The 15,588-nt window shown below is 33.7% G+C and overlaps 1 protein-coding gene across 1 annotated transcript in view; it reads left to right on the top strand.

Annotated features, from left to right (window-relative positions):
• Nucleotides 1-15,588, top strand: part of STPG2 (sperm tail PG-rich repeat containing 2) — a 131,685-nt gene that overhangs the window by 44,175 nt on the left and 71,922 nt on the right. Inside the window, exons 6-8 of the mRNA XM_045536637.1 lie at nucleotides 4,559-4,718; nucleotides 8,913-9,073; nucleotides 15,331-15,432. Of these exons, the coding sequence (XP_045392593.1) occupies nucleotides 4,559-4,718; nucleotides 8,913-9,073; nucleotides 15,331-15,432 (423 nt within the window). The remainder of the gene's footprint in view (nucleotides 1-4,558; nucleotides 4,719-8,912; nucleotides 9,074-15,330; nucleotides 15,433-15,588) is intronic.

Genomic DNA, 15,588 nt, shown 5'->3' with positions numbered 1-15,588 from the left:
GAACCATCTATTAAACATTTTCTATTAAGAAAATTTGCATATGTGAATGTTCAATTCAGTTTATAGGAAATGTATATTTTAGTCTGTTTTAAAATCTGTTTTGCCAGTGAGTGTGTGGGCTGTTAATGGGTAACTTACAAGGACATGCATATCTTCCCGAAAAGGTTCTGAATGTGTTCAAGGAGCCTGGCCATAGGTCACATCTGTAACTGCCACTGAGACCTTCTTTAGTGATGTAACAGTCGTAGAATATATCTCACAGTAACCACTTTACATTCTCCAAGGAATATACTAAGGGGACTTGACGGTATCAAAGATATTTCTAAGGCAAGACGATCATAATACTAGCAAACTTTATAATGTGGCAGTCTCCATACACAAGTAGTTGTGATATTTATTCCCTTATGCCATGTACAGCTCTGATTATCTTATTTAACTTCGGAGGATTATTAACCTTCAGGTGACTAAAGATGACTACTTTGATTTGATTGTACTTAAGAGACACCTCCTTGGAGACAATTGCACGTATATTTTGGAGATATAATTAACATGACTTTTTAATGGGTTAGATGTTGTAGTGAGAGACTGGGAAGAATCAAGAATGAATATCAAGTTTCTGCCTTGAGCAACTTAATGGCACTTAAGGTACTATATGAGATAGACGCGTGGAGGACAGGATATTTCGTGTGTTTGTGCATGTGTGTGTATGTATGTGTGCCCTTAATTTTTTTAAATATAATTTTTACAACTAGAACTCTCAGTTTTTATCCTATTTCTGTTCATCTGATATATAGCTCTAACTTTATATCACTTGTCACCAATCATATTTTAAATATATTTTCAGAAATGGAAAAGAAATATTATATCAATTTGGTTTAAGGGGATGATGGAGAAAAGAATAATGGTTCTGGGGCGAAAGATATGGAGGAGTTAAAACCAAACAGGATAGCCTACTAGTGATAGTGTTTTGTTGAATATGAACAGATATACTAATGATTATGATAGAAAATCATAGGTAATGCAATTAACAAGGTATACTTAGAACACAGAATTTCTGGCTTATAGGAAAAGAGAAAGATAAACATCTGAGACATATACTTTAGTCATTAATTTAAGGAGTTGGTTGGTATTTTATCTAAATGCATTGAATTGTCTTATGTCTTCCATTATTAATTTTCAAAATGTATATTTCCTTTATAACAATTGTTCTCAATCCTTGATGCATATTAGAAACACCTGGGGGATTTTAATAAATTCTGATACCCAGGTGCCAACGTGCCCTTCTACTCTTCCTCCCAAAGATTGGTCCAGAATAGAACCCAGGCACCTGTATTTTTTGTAACTCTTCAAGTGATTCTAATATGCAGCTAGGGTTGAGAATTATCATTTTATAAACATTGTACCAGCATCTAAATAATAAGACAGTATTTAGAAATAAAAATTGAGAATCCTCTTTGGTACTTCCAGTAATAAATTGTTATTTTGGTAGTGTTAATATTTACCTACTTTATGAAGTACAAAAGAACATATATAATGCACTTTTTTTTTGTGGAAGAAAGAAGGGAAAATGGGAAAATATGTACATAACTAGTTGTCTTCATACTCTACGGCAAAGATAAACCAGAAACAATGACATTGGTTACCTTTAAGAGATGGTGAGGATATAGAGTGGAATTCTGGAGCTTATTTGAACTGGCTTGCAAGAGCCAGTTAATTTTCCAGGAGTTTTGTAAGCCTGATTGATGTCATGTTGGTAGTGTGAAACTGGCCACTGCTGTGGGTGTATTGACACCGTGGAAATTGGCAAATGTTACCATTTGAGACCTTTTCCCTGCTAGTGGTGCAGCATCTGATGGGGTAGAAGGGAAATGGAGGGAGTGACATTTTTTTAACTACATTTAAAAAAAAATACATATTTTGTCTCTTGAAAGCATGGCCATGTTTCATATATTCAAAAATAAAAATAAATCAGTAAGCATGGGAAGGGTTAAGAAAACTGCTAAAACTGAAAACAAATGGACATAAATGAGTAGTTATATTTGAAACGAATGTCCTTAACTATAATGAGGAAAGAAAGAAGGAATAATACAGGTAACCATAATATTTGACTATATCAGCCTTAGATGAGATTGGGGGTGGGTGAGTAGTAAATGTAACAATGGCAAACAAATTTTGAATTATTTTCAGAAGGTTGGTTTATTGGAGTGGTATATGTGAAGCAATTATAAAACTATTTTAGATATATGTTTGCGCAAAAAAGTTGATATTGTGAGCCAACACTTTCACTGTGGAAGAAGGTACATGCAAATATGGGTTGGAGGCGGTAAGAGACGGCCTCATGGGATTGTTTTGATGTGAACTCGTGATTTTTAATATGTATTATATTTATGTATGCATATCTGTGTGTGTGTACTTTCTCTACAGACACACACACACACACAAACACACACACACACACATTTCCTAGCTCTGCTTGCTAAATGAGCCAAGAAAAAAAGATACTCCAGTAGCAAGGAGCACATCTAGTGCCCAGATCTTGATCTCAAATTCCATTTCCTACTAAGAGGAACAGGATGCCTCAGAGAAATAACTGAATCCAGAATAGGTGGAAGAAGAACGTGTAGCATCTGAAGTCAGAAAGTAAGTTCTAAAAAAAGAAAATGATGAAAGCATATCATAGGGACATAGGAACCAATGTGAAGTGACCCCCCCCCTTGTAGAAAGTTTGGTAATTAATTATAAAAATTATTAAAACTGACATTCATGAGTCCATATGGATAATAGATACCTAAGTATAGTTGACCCTTGAACAACGTGGGGGTTGTGGTGTTGACCCCTATGCATTTGAAAATCCGTGTATAACTTTTGACTTACCCAAAATGTGACTAATAATAGGCTACTGTTGACTGGAAGCCTTACTGATAACATAAATAGTGGATTAATACATACTGTGTATGTTATATGTAAAATTTATTTACTATTCAATAAGTGAAGGTAGATTATTAATAAAGGTCTTCATCCTTGTCATCATCACATTGAGTAGGTTGTGAGGGGAAGAAGAAGGGTCTTGCTGTCTCAGATGGCAGAGGTGGAAGAATTCTGCATGTAAGTGGACTCACACAGTTCAAACCCGTGTTGTTCAAGGGTCAGTTTTATATGGACAGACAGATAGGTAGATAATGAAATAAATAATTGAAAAAGGGAGAGCTCTTGCTTACAATAGAATGCTGAGTGTTTAGTATAGAGTGAGTACTGGATTTGATCAAAGTTAAAATCATCAGTGAGGGACACAGGATGTCATGTGCCTCCAGATATGATACCCTGAGAAAGCGAGAACATCACCTACTTAGTATTCTGTCCAGAAGTGTATAACCTGGATGTGATGTAATCATGAGGAAGCATCAGGTAAACCCCAAGTAAGAAAGGTTCTATTATACACAAGGGGGATGTGATATCCTTCCAAAATGTCAAAGTCGCAAAACACAAAGGAAGGCTCTGGAAATGTTCCTACATTAAAAGAGACTAAAGAGACATGATGACTAAAAGCAGTATCTGATCCTGAACTACATTATGTACTGAAGGTGACAAGTATAGTAGAGGCATTATTAGATCAGCTGACAAATTGGGAATACGAATGGTAAAGTATATCATTGATACATTCACTGAAGTTGATAACTGTACTGTGAATATGTTAGAAAATATCTTTTTTAAAAATAAATCCATAGTGAAGTATTTAGGGGTAAAGAGCCATGACATAGGTAACTTTCCATTAAGTAGTTATATATATGTGTGCGTATATACAGTAGAGAGACAGGGAAAGAGAGAGATGGACAGACAGACAGAAAGAGACAGAGACAGAATTGGAAAACAAAAAAAGCAAATGAGGTAACGTGATAATAGGTGAATCTGGGTAAAGATTATACAGGTGCTTCTTCTGTAAATTTGTAATTATTTTCAAATAAAAAGTTAAAAAGTAAGATTATAAATGCTATATTTCATAAGAGTTTATAGTTATAGAAATAGACACATATTTAATATAAATAAGCTTATAAATTAAACTGGATTTACAAACTGCTTGAATCTAAGATTTTATTCTTCTTAAGGTATTTAATAATATTGATGAGTTAATTGAATATATTAATACATGTTGAGGAAATTTGTGAATTAATGTATTTTGCTTACATAAAAGAAATTATTTAGATCATATAGTTATTTAAGTTATTTACTTATTATCTTAACTTGAAGGATATTTTAAGTGTGAAAATTGTCCATACACTGTCATCTAGAATCTTATGTTGAGATTATTTCCTTCTAAAAGTCTATTTGCCTTAGTAAGGCACATAATGCATTACTATATTAGTATACAGATGATTTTGCCAAAAGCTATATATTTTATGTTTTGATGAGTACAAGATCTTAATTCACCTACATTTTCTTCACTCCATTAAGAAATAAATTAAACTTCAGATGTTATATTACTTAGAAGGCAGCTTTTAACTCATGAAATATCAAAATGTGCTATAGTTTCTCACTGGCATATTCTCCTGTTCTTCACTAGAGATTCTTACCTATAAAATCAATCACCCCAGCTCCGGGCACATATAATGAATCTCGAACTGCTTTCATGTCCTTGAATAAAACATCAGGACTGAAAAATATCCCATTTGGTCAAAGTGCTGCTCGATTCACAAAGGACTTCAAGACAGAGGAAATGCCAGGTTAGCAATTAATCTGCATATTTCTACTCTTTAGCTTTATGTAACTTAATGTTCTTAACAAGGTGGATACACCAGAGTGTACTTTTTCTTTTTTGTCCTACGGCTGGTGGCGTCATTTTAAGTCAACATTGTTTTTAAGGCATCAACTGTGCACCAAACACAGAGCAAAATAATATACAGTTTTAATATGATTTCAATTTTACATGTCATGCATCTTAATTGTAATTTTCTATTTTTTCCCTTTATTCAGTAAATTTCCTAATTTTTCTTTTGGTGGATGAATAAATGTAATAGATCAACTATGTGGTCACTACTAGTAATATCATTTATGATATTCACTTTCATTAAACTTTTTATTTCATGGATGTTCAGTCACATATTCTAATATTTTCAGTGAGTATTCCAGTATACATAGCTAAAAATATAGAATCAAAATAACTTATAAAATTGCTAGCATATAGTTTTGGTTATCTATCACTGTGTAACAAATTCAGTGGCTTAAAACAACAGACTTTTCTTTTATATCTCATTATTTGTGCAATGACTAGAAGGCAGGGCTCAGATGAGACTGTCATTAAAGTGAGTATATAGCTCCAGCATGTCTGCATCAGGGTAGTCTGACTTTTAACATGGTGGCTCAGGGTTCCGTAAGACCTGGCCAGATGCTGTAAGACTTTTCATGACCCACCCACAGAACTCTGAGGACATCACTTCTTCTGCATTCTTTGAGTTAATCAAATCACTCAGGGTAGCACACATTGAAGGGAAGGGCATGAAATTTTATCTTTCAGTGACAGAGGTAGCAAAGAATTGATGGTCATCTTTCTACTCCTGGTACAGTTGTTTGCTACTCATTCCATAGAGAGATTGAATCTCACTCTTCCCCTGTAGTCTTGGCTAGCCTCGGTGGCTTTCTTGACCAATGCATGCAGGGAAATTATATTCTAGCACTTCTCAGGCAAAGTAATAAGGTTTATAGCATCTACCTGGGCCTCTGGAAACACTTGGTCTTGGAGCCCTGAACCTCTTTGTAGAAGGCTAACTATTTTAAACCTGCCATTCCTGAGAGGTCATGCATAGGCGCTCCAGGCACTAGCTCCAGTTGAGCCCAGCTCAGTAGTGCTCATATTAAATCTGGAGTCCAAATTATTTCTAAATATTAATTTATTGAGTGACCTAATTGCTTTAAGATTGGATCTTACTTTCAGTTTGATGATCCAGTATATGACAAATAAAGTATTATAAATTCTTAAAAGGTTAGTTTATTTATTAAGAGCAAGTTAAATTAAGAATGACCTCTAAAATCTAATCCAGGCTCTCACATGTTTTAAGGATTAGTTCGAATGGCCTACATGGAAGTTTGGCCTTTTCCCGTGTAGTTATTAGGTGTCAACCTAAAGGAAAAAACTGAGACAAACTTAATGTAAGTAGAGACTTTATTTGGGCCAAATTCGAGGGCTGCAACACAGGAGAAGATTCAGGTTTCCCTGAATATTAATATATACTCTGATTAGCGGCAGTTACAAGTAAATTTTTAAAGGAAAGGAAGAGGCAGTTCCTAAGTTGTTTATCAAGAATTTGCCTTAAAACAACATAAGCTATTGATGGGCCATGCATTGTTCTTTGTATCACAAACTCTAGAAACATGGAGATAATGGGTGAGGCAGCTAGTCAGGAACAAAATACCTTTAAACAATTGCCCCTGGGCGTGCGTTCGGGGCTGCATGACTGAAGTCCCATACTCATGTTTCTCTGGGCCTGATAAATTTCTCATACCTCACATAGCTCGAGGCATTTTTCTTGAGCTATTTTTTTTTTCCATAGGATACAGTAATGAATTGGGCCCATCAACCAGTGATAGTGCAGATGTGACCACCTAATGTAGAGCTCCAGAGTGATAGCAAGTTAACTGTTAGAAGGTACCACTAAACCTTCTAGATTTCCCTTAGCAGATGTGATCTGGGGTTCCTGGGCGTTTCTACACTTAAGGACTGGAAAATGAATGTGAAAAACTTCTAATGTGAGTGAGTCATATGATGAGAATGGCTTTCCAAGTTAGAAACTTAATAAGGTGGTACCTGAGATGTACGCCTCTGATGTCTCTAGTCCTGAGGCCATGCAATGTTAAGTACTTACGTCAGGTTTTAATCTGAAATTTTGGTTCTTAGCATGCTCAAGGCTGAAGAATGACTAGACACGCCAAAGTTAGACAAACATGGAAATGAGGTTTATCGAGGAGAGAAAAATAGGATTATAGGGCAAGAGCAAGATATAGGTTTACAGAGCATGATACATACACTGCAGATGACAGACCCATTGTCACAGCAGGAAATAGCAAAAGGAAGGGTGCAAAAAAAGAGACTTGGTTATAGTCTGTGTCTTGTTTTATAGTGCCTGGATTGGGACCTCCCTAGTGGCTCAGATGTCACCATGGAACCACTTTGATGGGACAGTTGGGAGTTGCATTACTACACATGTGGGTTGTTCTAGCTTCGTGCATGGGCTAGAGAGTCCTTTACATTCTTTTGCAGCTGGCATGCTCATTTGATTGGCAGATTCATAGGGTATTCCCTCTTCCCCAGGTATGGCAGTCACTTGGGGGATTAGGGTGGGGCAGGACCAAGATGGGGGCCTTCTTCCCAGGTGGGGCAATTGCACCAAAGCAATAGTACCCACTTTGGCCCCCAGGAGACCTGGAATCCCTTGCTATCTACCTAACATTTAAACTCATCTATAAAGTGTTATATTGTACTCTTGTGCCAGAAGGGAGATAGATCTGACATACAGTTACTTGTCTTTTAAGTACCCTTAGATGGTGGCTAAAATAATTTTTATTATACTTTCTATTTATCTTCTTTCTAAACATTACCAATGGAAAAAGGTTTGAAGACAGCATGAATGACACATATTAGCACTTAGGTTTTCTGAGAGTTGACACAACAGAATTTTGATAGAGACTTTTAGGGAATAGACTAGAACTGGAATATTTGGAAAATTGGGAAGAGTTTGTATGCTTTTTGAGAAAAACCTTATATGTATAAGGAGTACGAAGAAGTAATCACTTTTAGATCTGGAATGAACCAAAGTATCTTTTAGCCTGGTGCTACCCAGAGTGCCCTTTGCCAACTGTTTGTTTCTTGTCTATGATGAGAAAGGAGAATTTACACCAGAATGTAAATCAATACAAAGTTTCCTTCAATGAGAAGACTAGTTACCAAATGCTTAGTGAAATAGTCAATTTACATTTAGTTGTATGCTCCTTATCTTGTAGATTGTTCTTAGGCACTGATGTAATCAATTCCTATTATTTTTAGATGAGGAACTTGAAACTGACACTGTAGAAAATACTTCAGGTTATAAATATGCAATGAAAGGTAAAAGGCAAAAATTAAAGTAAATGTTGTAATACGGAGATGATCAGTGATTTTTTGGTCAAATTTATTTTAATGCTGCTACATCAACTTTCAGCACTTTTTGTTATTGAGATTTGTTTACTAATGTACTAATTTACTTTATGTACTAATCTAGTGAGATACAATTTATACACAGTAAAAATCATTCATTTTAAGTGTACAATATATACACTTAAATGTACAACTTGATGAATTTTGGTAAATGTATATATTCAGGCAGCCAGCATTACAATAAAGTTTTGGAGAATTTCCACTCATAAAAAGTTTCCTCATACCCCTATACAGTTAATGTCTACCTGCTACGTTCCATCCTAGGGAATTCGTTCTTATGCTATGATTTTTACTTTTTCTAGAATTTCATAAAAATGGAATCCTACATTATTCAGAATTTTACAATTGCCTTCTTTCACTTAGCATGCTATTTTAGAGATTCATTCATATTGTTGTATTTATCTTTCCTTTTTATTACTGAATAATATTCCACTATTTGCATATAATATATTTTGTTAATGTATCTATCAGCTGGTGGACATTTGGGTTGTTTTCATTTCTTTTCGGAAAATACCTAGAAACAGAATTTCTAGGTCATATTACAAGTATATGTTTAACTTTATAAGAATTTGACAAACTGTATTCTAAAGTGACTATACCATTTTGCATTCCTGTCAGCAATATATAACAGTTCTTTCTAAAAAATATACTTAATTCAATATAACTCAGTTCAAAAGAAGCAATTAAAAGCATGTTTATTCTTATAATATGATTTTTAAAATAATTTTAGGTCCTGCATTTTATAATGTCCTGAATAATACTATAATTGCCAATGTTAGAAATGTCTGCTTGAAGAAACAAAAGAAAAGTGCTTTTGGGTCTTCCCTTCCTCGTACTTTATTCCTGGTTCAGAAAGAAGCATGGACTACTCCTGGGCCTGCTGATTATCAGGTAATACATTAATACTGAAATAATATTCTTTATATTGAATACCAAGCTTTTAGAGTTCTCTTAAAATTACATGTGATAATAGAATTACTATACAAGGACATTAAATAGTTATTATAACTGTATTATGTATATTAAGGAAAGTAGAAAGATTGAGCATATTAAATAATAGAGATACGCCAGAAATTTAAAAAAAAAGACAAATTGAAGTTCTAGAGATGACAAATAAAATATTTGAAAAAATTTGCACTAGAGATGTGTTGAGGGGAGGGTAATCAGAATGGTTAAGACATGTGGTTTCAAGCTATGTAACATGAGAAACATTTGAAAGAAATGCAGATGTTTAACACAGGATTCACTTGACTTAGGGAGAATAAAACAGACAGCTGCTTTTGAAATGGAAAGTTTTCTAATATAGAAAAGGGTTCTGTGTTATATAAGGCGTACAATCAAGACCAATAGGTGAAAATTGTAGAGTATCAGATTTCAGTTCAGTGTAAGTAATAACTGGATTTTGGTTTAGTACAGTTTTAATATGTATATTATGATAAGAACAACAGTACTGCTTTTTTCTCTTCATTCTACAATTTAGATATTTTTTGCTGAATTATGTTTTAGTTTACTAATCTTTTATTCAACTGCTATTAAATCAATATATTGGGTTTATAATTTCAGATATTCTAATTTTTAGTTTAGAATGACTGTTTGATTCTTTCTAAAAGAATTTACTTCTCAGGAGAAAATTTCCAAGTTTTCAAGTATTCTTCCCTGTTTTATTGAAAACATTAATCATAGTCTTTTTTTTTTTGAGACAGAGTCTCACTCTGTTGCCCGGGCTAGAGTGAGTGCCGTGGCGTCAGCCTAGCTCACAGCAACCTCAAACTCCTGGGCTCAAGAGATCCTTCTGCCTCAGCCTCCCGAGTAGCTGGGACTACAGGCATGCACCACCATGCCTGGCTAATTTTTTTTCTATATGTATTTTTTTTCTATATATATTTTTAGCTGTCCATATAATTTCTTTCTATTTTTAGTAGAGACAGGGTCTCGCTCTTGCTAATCATAGTCTTTTAAAGTCGTCTGCTAACTCTAATATCTGGATAACCCATTGGTCTGTTATTTTCTGTTATTTTTTTCCTCTTGATTTGTTTTTCATTTTTTATTTAATTACATTTCGGGGGTACAAGTGGTTTTTTGTTACATGGATCAATTGCAAGGCCTTTAATATACCTATCACCTGAATAGTGTATATTGTACCCAATAGGTAATTTTTCATCCCACATATCTGTCCTACCATCCCCCTTCTGAATCTCCAGTGTCCATTAAGTTACTCTGTATGACCATAGATACCCACTGCTTAGCTCCCACTTATAGGTGAGAACATGTGGTATTTGGTTTTTTGTTCCTGAGTGAGTTCATTTAGAATAATGGCCTCTACTTCCACCCAAATAATAATGCCAAAGACATTATTTCATTCTCGTTAATGGCTGAGTAGCATTCCATGGTGTACACACACACACACACACCATTTTCTTTAGCTGCTCATCAGTTGGTGGTCAAAAAGATTGGTTCCATATCTTTGCAATTGTGAATTGTGATGTGATAAACAGACAGGTGCAGGTGTCTTTTTTATAAAATAAATTCTTTTCCTTTGGGTAGATCCCCAGAAGTAGGATTGCTGGATTGAATGGCAAATCTCTTTTTCATTCTTTGAAAAATTTCCATCGAGGTTGTACTAGTTTAGATTCACACCAACAGTGTACAAGTATTCCCTTTTCACCACATCCATAACAACATCTGTTGTTTTTTGACTTATTAATAATGTCCATTCTGAAAAGGTAAGGTGGTATCTCATCCTGCTTTTAATTTGCATTTCTTTGATGGTTAATGATGTTAAGCATTTTTTCATGTTTCTTGGCCATTTGTGTATCTTCTTTTGAAAAATGTCTGTTCATGTCTTTTTCCCACTTTATAATGGAGTTATTTGTTTTTTTCTTGCATATTTCTTTGGGTTCCTTGTAGATTCTGGATGTTGGTCGTTTGTCACATATATAGTTTGTGAATATTTTCTCCCATTCTGTGGGTTGTTTGTTTTCTCTGTTGATTACTTTTGCTGTGCAGAAATTTTTTGTTTAATTAAGTACCATTTATTTATTTTTGTTTTGTCGTTTTTGCTTTTGGGGTTTTCATCATAAATTCTTTGCCTAGGCCAATGTCCTAGAAGAAATTTTCCTATGTTTTCTTCTAGAATTGTTATGGTGTCAGTTCCTACATTTAATCTTTAATCCATCATGAGTTAATTTTTGTGCATGGTGAGAGATAGGGATCCAGATTATTCTTCTGCATGTGGCTCTCCAGTTTTCCCAGCACCATTTATTGAATCAGTGATCCTTTCCCCTGTGTATGCTTTTCTCTGTTGTGTTGAATATCAGTTGGTTGTAGATGTATGGTTTTACTTCTTGATTCTCTATACTATTTCATTGATCTTTTATACCAGTACGATGCTGTTTTGGTTACTATAGCTTTGTGGTGTAATTTGAAGCCTGGTAATGTGATGCCTATAGATTTGTTCTTTTTGCTTAAGATTGCTTTGGCTATTCAGGCTCTTTTTTGATTCCACACAAAATTTAGAATTGTTATTTCTAGCTGTGTGAAAAATGATATTGGTGTTTTGATGGGAATGGCATTGAATCACTTTGGGCATTATGGATATTTTGATAATATTGGTTCTTGCAGTCAGTGAGCATGGGAAGTTTTTCAATTTGTTTGTGTCATCAGTGATTTCTTTCATCAGTGTTTTGTAGCTCTCCCTGTAGAGATCTTTCACCTCTTTGGTCATGTATGTGCCTAGGTGTTTATTTATTTGTTGCAGCTATTGTAAATGGAATTGAGTTACTGATTTGATTCTAAGCTTGGCTGTTATTATACAGAAATGCTACTGACTTGTGTATATTAATTTTGTGACCTGAGACTTTACTGAATTTATTAATTCTAGGAATTTTGAGTAATTTTAGGGATATTCTAGATATAAGATAATATCGTTGGCAAACAGGGATGGTTTGACTTCCACTTTTTCAATTTGGATGCCCATTATTTCATTCTCTTATCTAACTGCTCTGTCTAGGACTTCCAGTACTATGTTGAATAAAAATGATAAAAGTGGGCATCTTTGTCTTATTGAAGTTCTTAGGGAGAATGCTTTCAACTTTACCCCACTCAGTACTATGTTGGCTATGGGTTTGTCATTCATATATGGCTTTTATCATGAAAGGCTGCTGGATTTTATCAAATGCTTTTTCTGAATCTATTGAGATGATCATATGGTTTTTGTTTTTAATTTTTAATTCTGTTTATGTGGTGAATCACATTTATTGATATGCATATGTTGACCCATCCTTGCATTCCCTGGGATGAAACCCACTTGATTGTGGTGAATTATTTTTTGAATGTGCTGTTGAATTTGATTTGCTAGTATTTTTGCATTTATGTTCATAATGGATATTGGTCTGTCATTTTCTTTTTTTATCGTGTCCTTTCCTGATTTGGGTATCAGGGTGATACTGGCTTGGTAGAATGAGTTAGGAAGGATGTTCTCCTTCTCAAAGTTTTGGAAGAATTTCAGTAGGATAGGTAGCAGTTGTTCTTGGTAGGTCTGATAGAATTTGATTGTGAATCCATCTAACCCTGGGCTTTTTTTATTATCAGTTGTTTTTATTACTGATTCAATCTCCCTACTTGATATTGGTCTGTTCAGGATTTCTGTTTCTTCCTTATTCAAGTTTAGGAGGTTGTGTGTTTCCAAAAATTAATCCATTTCCTCTAGTTTTTCTACTTTGTGTGAGTAAAAGTTTTCATAGTAGTCATGGATTATCTATTATATTTCTGTGGTATCAGTGGTAATGTCTCTATTTTCGTTTCTGATTGAGTGTGTTTGAATCCTCTCACTTCTTTTCTTATTTAATCTAGCTAGTAGTCCATTTTTTTTAATCTTTTCACAGAACGACCTTTTCATTTCCTTGAACCTTTGCATTGTTTTTTTGGTTTCAAATTTGTTTAATTCTGCTATGATGTTTGTTATTTATTTTCCTCTGGTGGCTGTAGGTTTGTCTCCTGGTAGTGTGAAAACATTAGGTTATTATTTATAAATTTATGATCTTTCTGTAGTAGGCATTTAGTGGTATGAACTTCCTTCTTAGCACTACTTTTGCTATATCCCAGAGATTTTGATAGCTTGTGGTGCAATTGCCATTTAATTTGAAATTTTTTTATTTCCATCTTGATTTTATCATTGTCTCAAAGATTGTTCACCAGCAGGTTGTTTAGCTGCCATGTTTTTGTACAGTTTTGAGAATTCCTCTTAGAGGTGATTTCTAGTTTTATTCCACTTTAGTCTGAGAAGATACATGGTTTGATATTGATTTTTTAAAATTGCTAAGACTTGTTGTGTGGTCTAATACATGGTCTATCTTGGAAAATGTTCCATGTGCTAATGAGAAGAATTTATATTTTGCCATTTTTGGGTAGAATGTTCTGTAAATTTCTGTTAGGTCTATTTGTTCTAGAGTCCTGTTTAAGTCCATATTTCTTTCTTGATTTTCTGCCTTGATGATCTGTCTAGTTATGTCAGTGGAGTGTTGAAGTCCCCTACTATCATTATGTTATTGTTTATTTCATTTCTTAGGTCTAGCAATATTCATTTTATGAATCTGGAAGCTTTGGTGTTAGGTGCATATATATTTAGGATTGTTATATTTTCTTATTGAATTGATTCCTTTGTCATTATATAATGAACATCTTTATCTTTTTCATTGTTAATTTAAAGTCCATTGTATGTGGTATAAGAATAGCTACTCCTGCTCACTTTTGGTTTCCATTTGCTTGCGATATTTTTTCCACTCTTTTACCTTGAGTCTATGCAACTCTATATGAGTTAAATGGTTTTCTTAGAGACAACAGATGTTTTGAGTTGTGTTTTTACATCCATTTTTTCAATTTATATCTTTTAAGTGGGGGATTAAAACCATTTACCTTCAGTATTAGTATTGAAAAAGGAGGTGCTGTTTGAGTAATCATGTTGATTGTTACCTGTTTGCTTCTTTTTTTATAATTTTAAAATATTACAGGAGTACAAATATTTTTGGTTATCTGTATCAATTTTGCTAGGCTTTAGTCAGGGTTATAAATGTGCTCATCACCCAGATACTGTTCATTGTACCTGTTAGGTAGGTTTTCGCCCATCTCCCTTACACTGAGTATTACTTCTGTCTATGCACACCTGTGCTCATCAGTTAGTTCTGCCCATTTTCTTTTAGGTGACTAGGTTGGAATTATACCATGAGAAAAATAGTGGAAAAGTGCCAACTTTGGCATTTATGGTAAAGAGGAAGATAGTTTGACAGATACAGTATGTGGGGGATGTTTTCTTTTTAGTAAATTAGTGTTACCAAAAAAATGAACATAGGAAGATGTATAATTAATTTCTACTGTGTCAAATTCTGAAATATTAACTATGAATATCAAATTCTGAAATAAAAACAGTGAAGCATGTAAAAATGAGAAAATATATCCTTATCCGTTTTGTATAATATAAACAATGTTGCTATTATTTATACAGTTTAAATTATTAAATGAATAAATTATATGATAAATCAGAATATATCACAAGAATTAATTGCTAATTAAAATTTTAGATTACCAGACTCCTGTAGCCTATTAATTTACATCTTTAATGCCTATGAGCAATTATCATATTTCAGAGAGTGTGGGTCCTTTTGCTTAGAAGATATATTAATCTAGATTGCCACATAATTAAATAGTTATTGCTAATATATTTTTTATTTCATGTATAAATAACAGTGTTAACAAATAATACCATATAATTGGCTTAATACCTTATACACATATATTATTGAGATTATGACCTGCTGGTTATGAAATAAAACAAGAATTGATGCCTGCATTTGACATTACAGTAGGTCTAATAACTCACCCCCTAATATATTTAAACAATGTATGCAGATCCATCATACTTACCTAGATATTCATATAATTCACGTTTTTCGATTTTAATATTTCATTGGCTTAAAGATTTTTACTTCTATATTGTATTTGAAAATTTTACTTTTTTATGAATATATGTTTATCTCAAATGACAAAACAATATTGATGAGCTTCATTGGAAACTTATTATTTATAGTGCCACTTGTATTGATAAAAATAAATGAAATCCTTGTTTGTAACCTCTTCTTTCAACATGTTTTTAGAATTCACAGGTCGGTGGAATTTCTAATGAATTACCTAACTTGACTAACAAATATGCTGTTTTCCTGTCACGAGCAGAAAGAACTACTAAAGTGCCAGATATGGTAAGAAGACTCCTATAATTAAACCTATTAGGACCTGCGGGAGGTAACTGGTAGCCTACTGTACCATCTTTGGCTAACCTGATACTTCCATATTTTTAAACTTCAACAAAATTCTTGAAGCTAAGCAGAAGTTCAATATTGCTTCTATGAGAGACT

Source organism: Lemur catta, chromosome 24, assembly GCF_020740605.2.
Source record: "Lemur catta isolate mLemCat1 chromosome 24, mLemCat1.pri, whole genome shotgun sequence".
NCBI classification, from domain to species: domain Eukaryota; kingdom Metazoa; phylum Chordata; class Mammalia; order Primates; family Lemuridae; genus Lemur; species Lemur catta.
The sequence above is the reverse complement of the archived record's forward strand: the minus strand, read 5'-3'. Positions and strand labels throughout refer to the sequence as shown.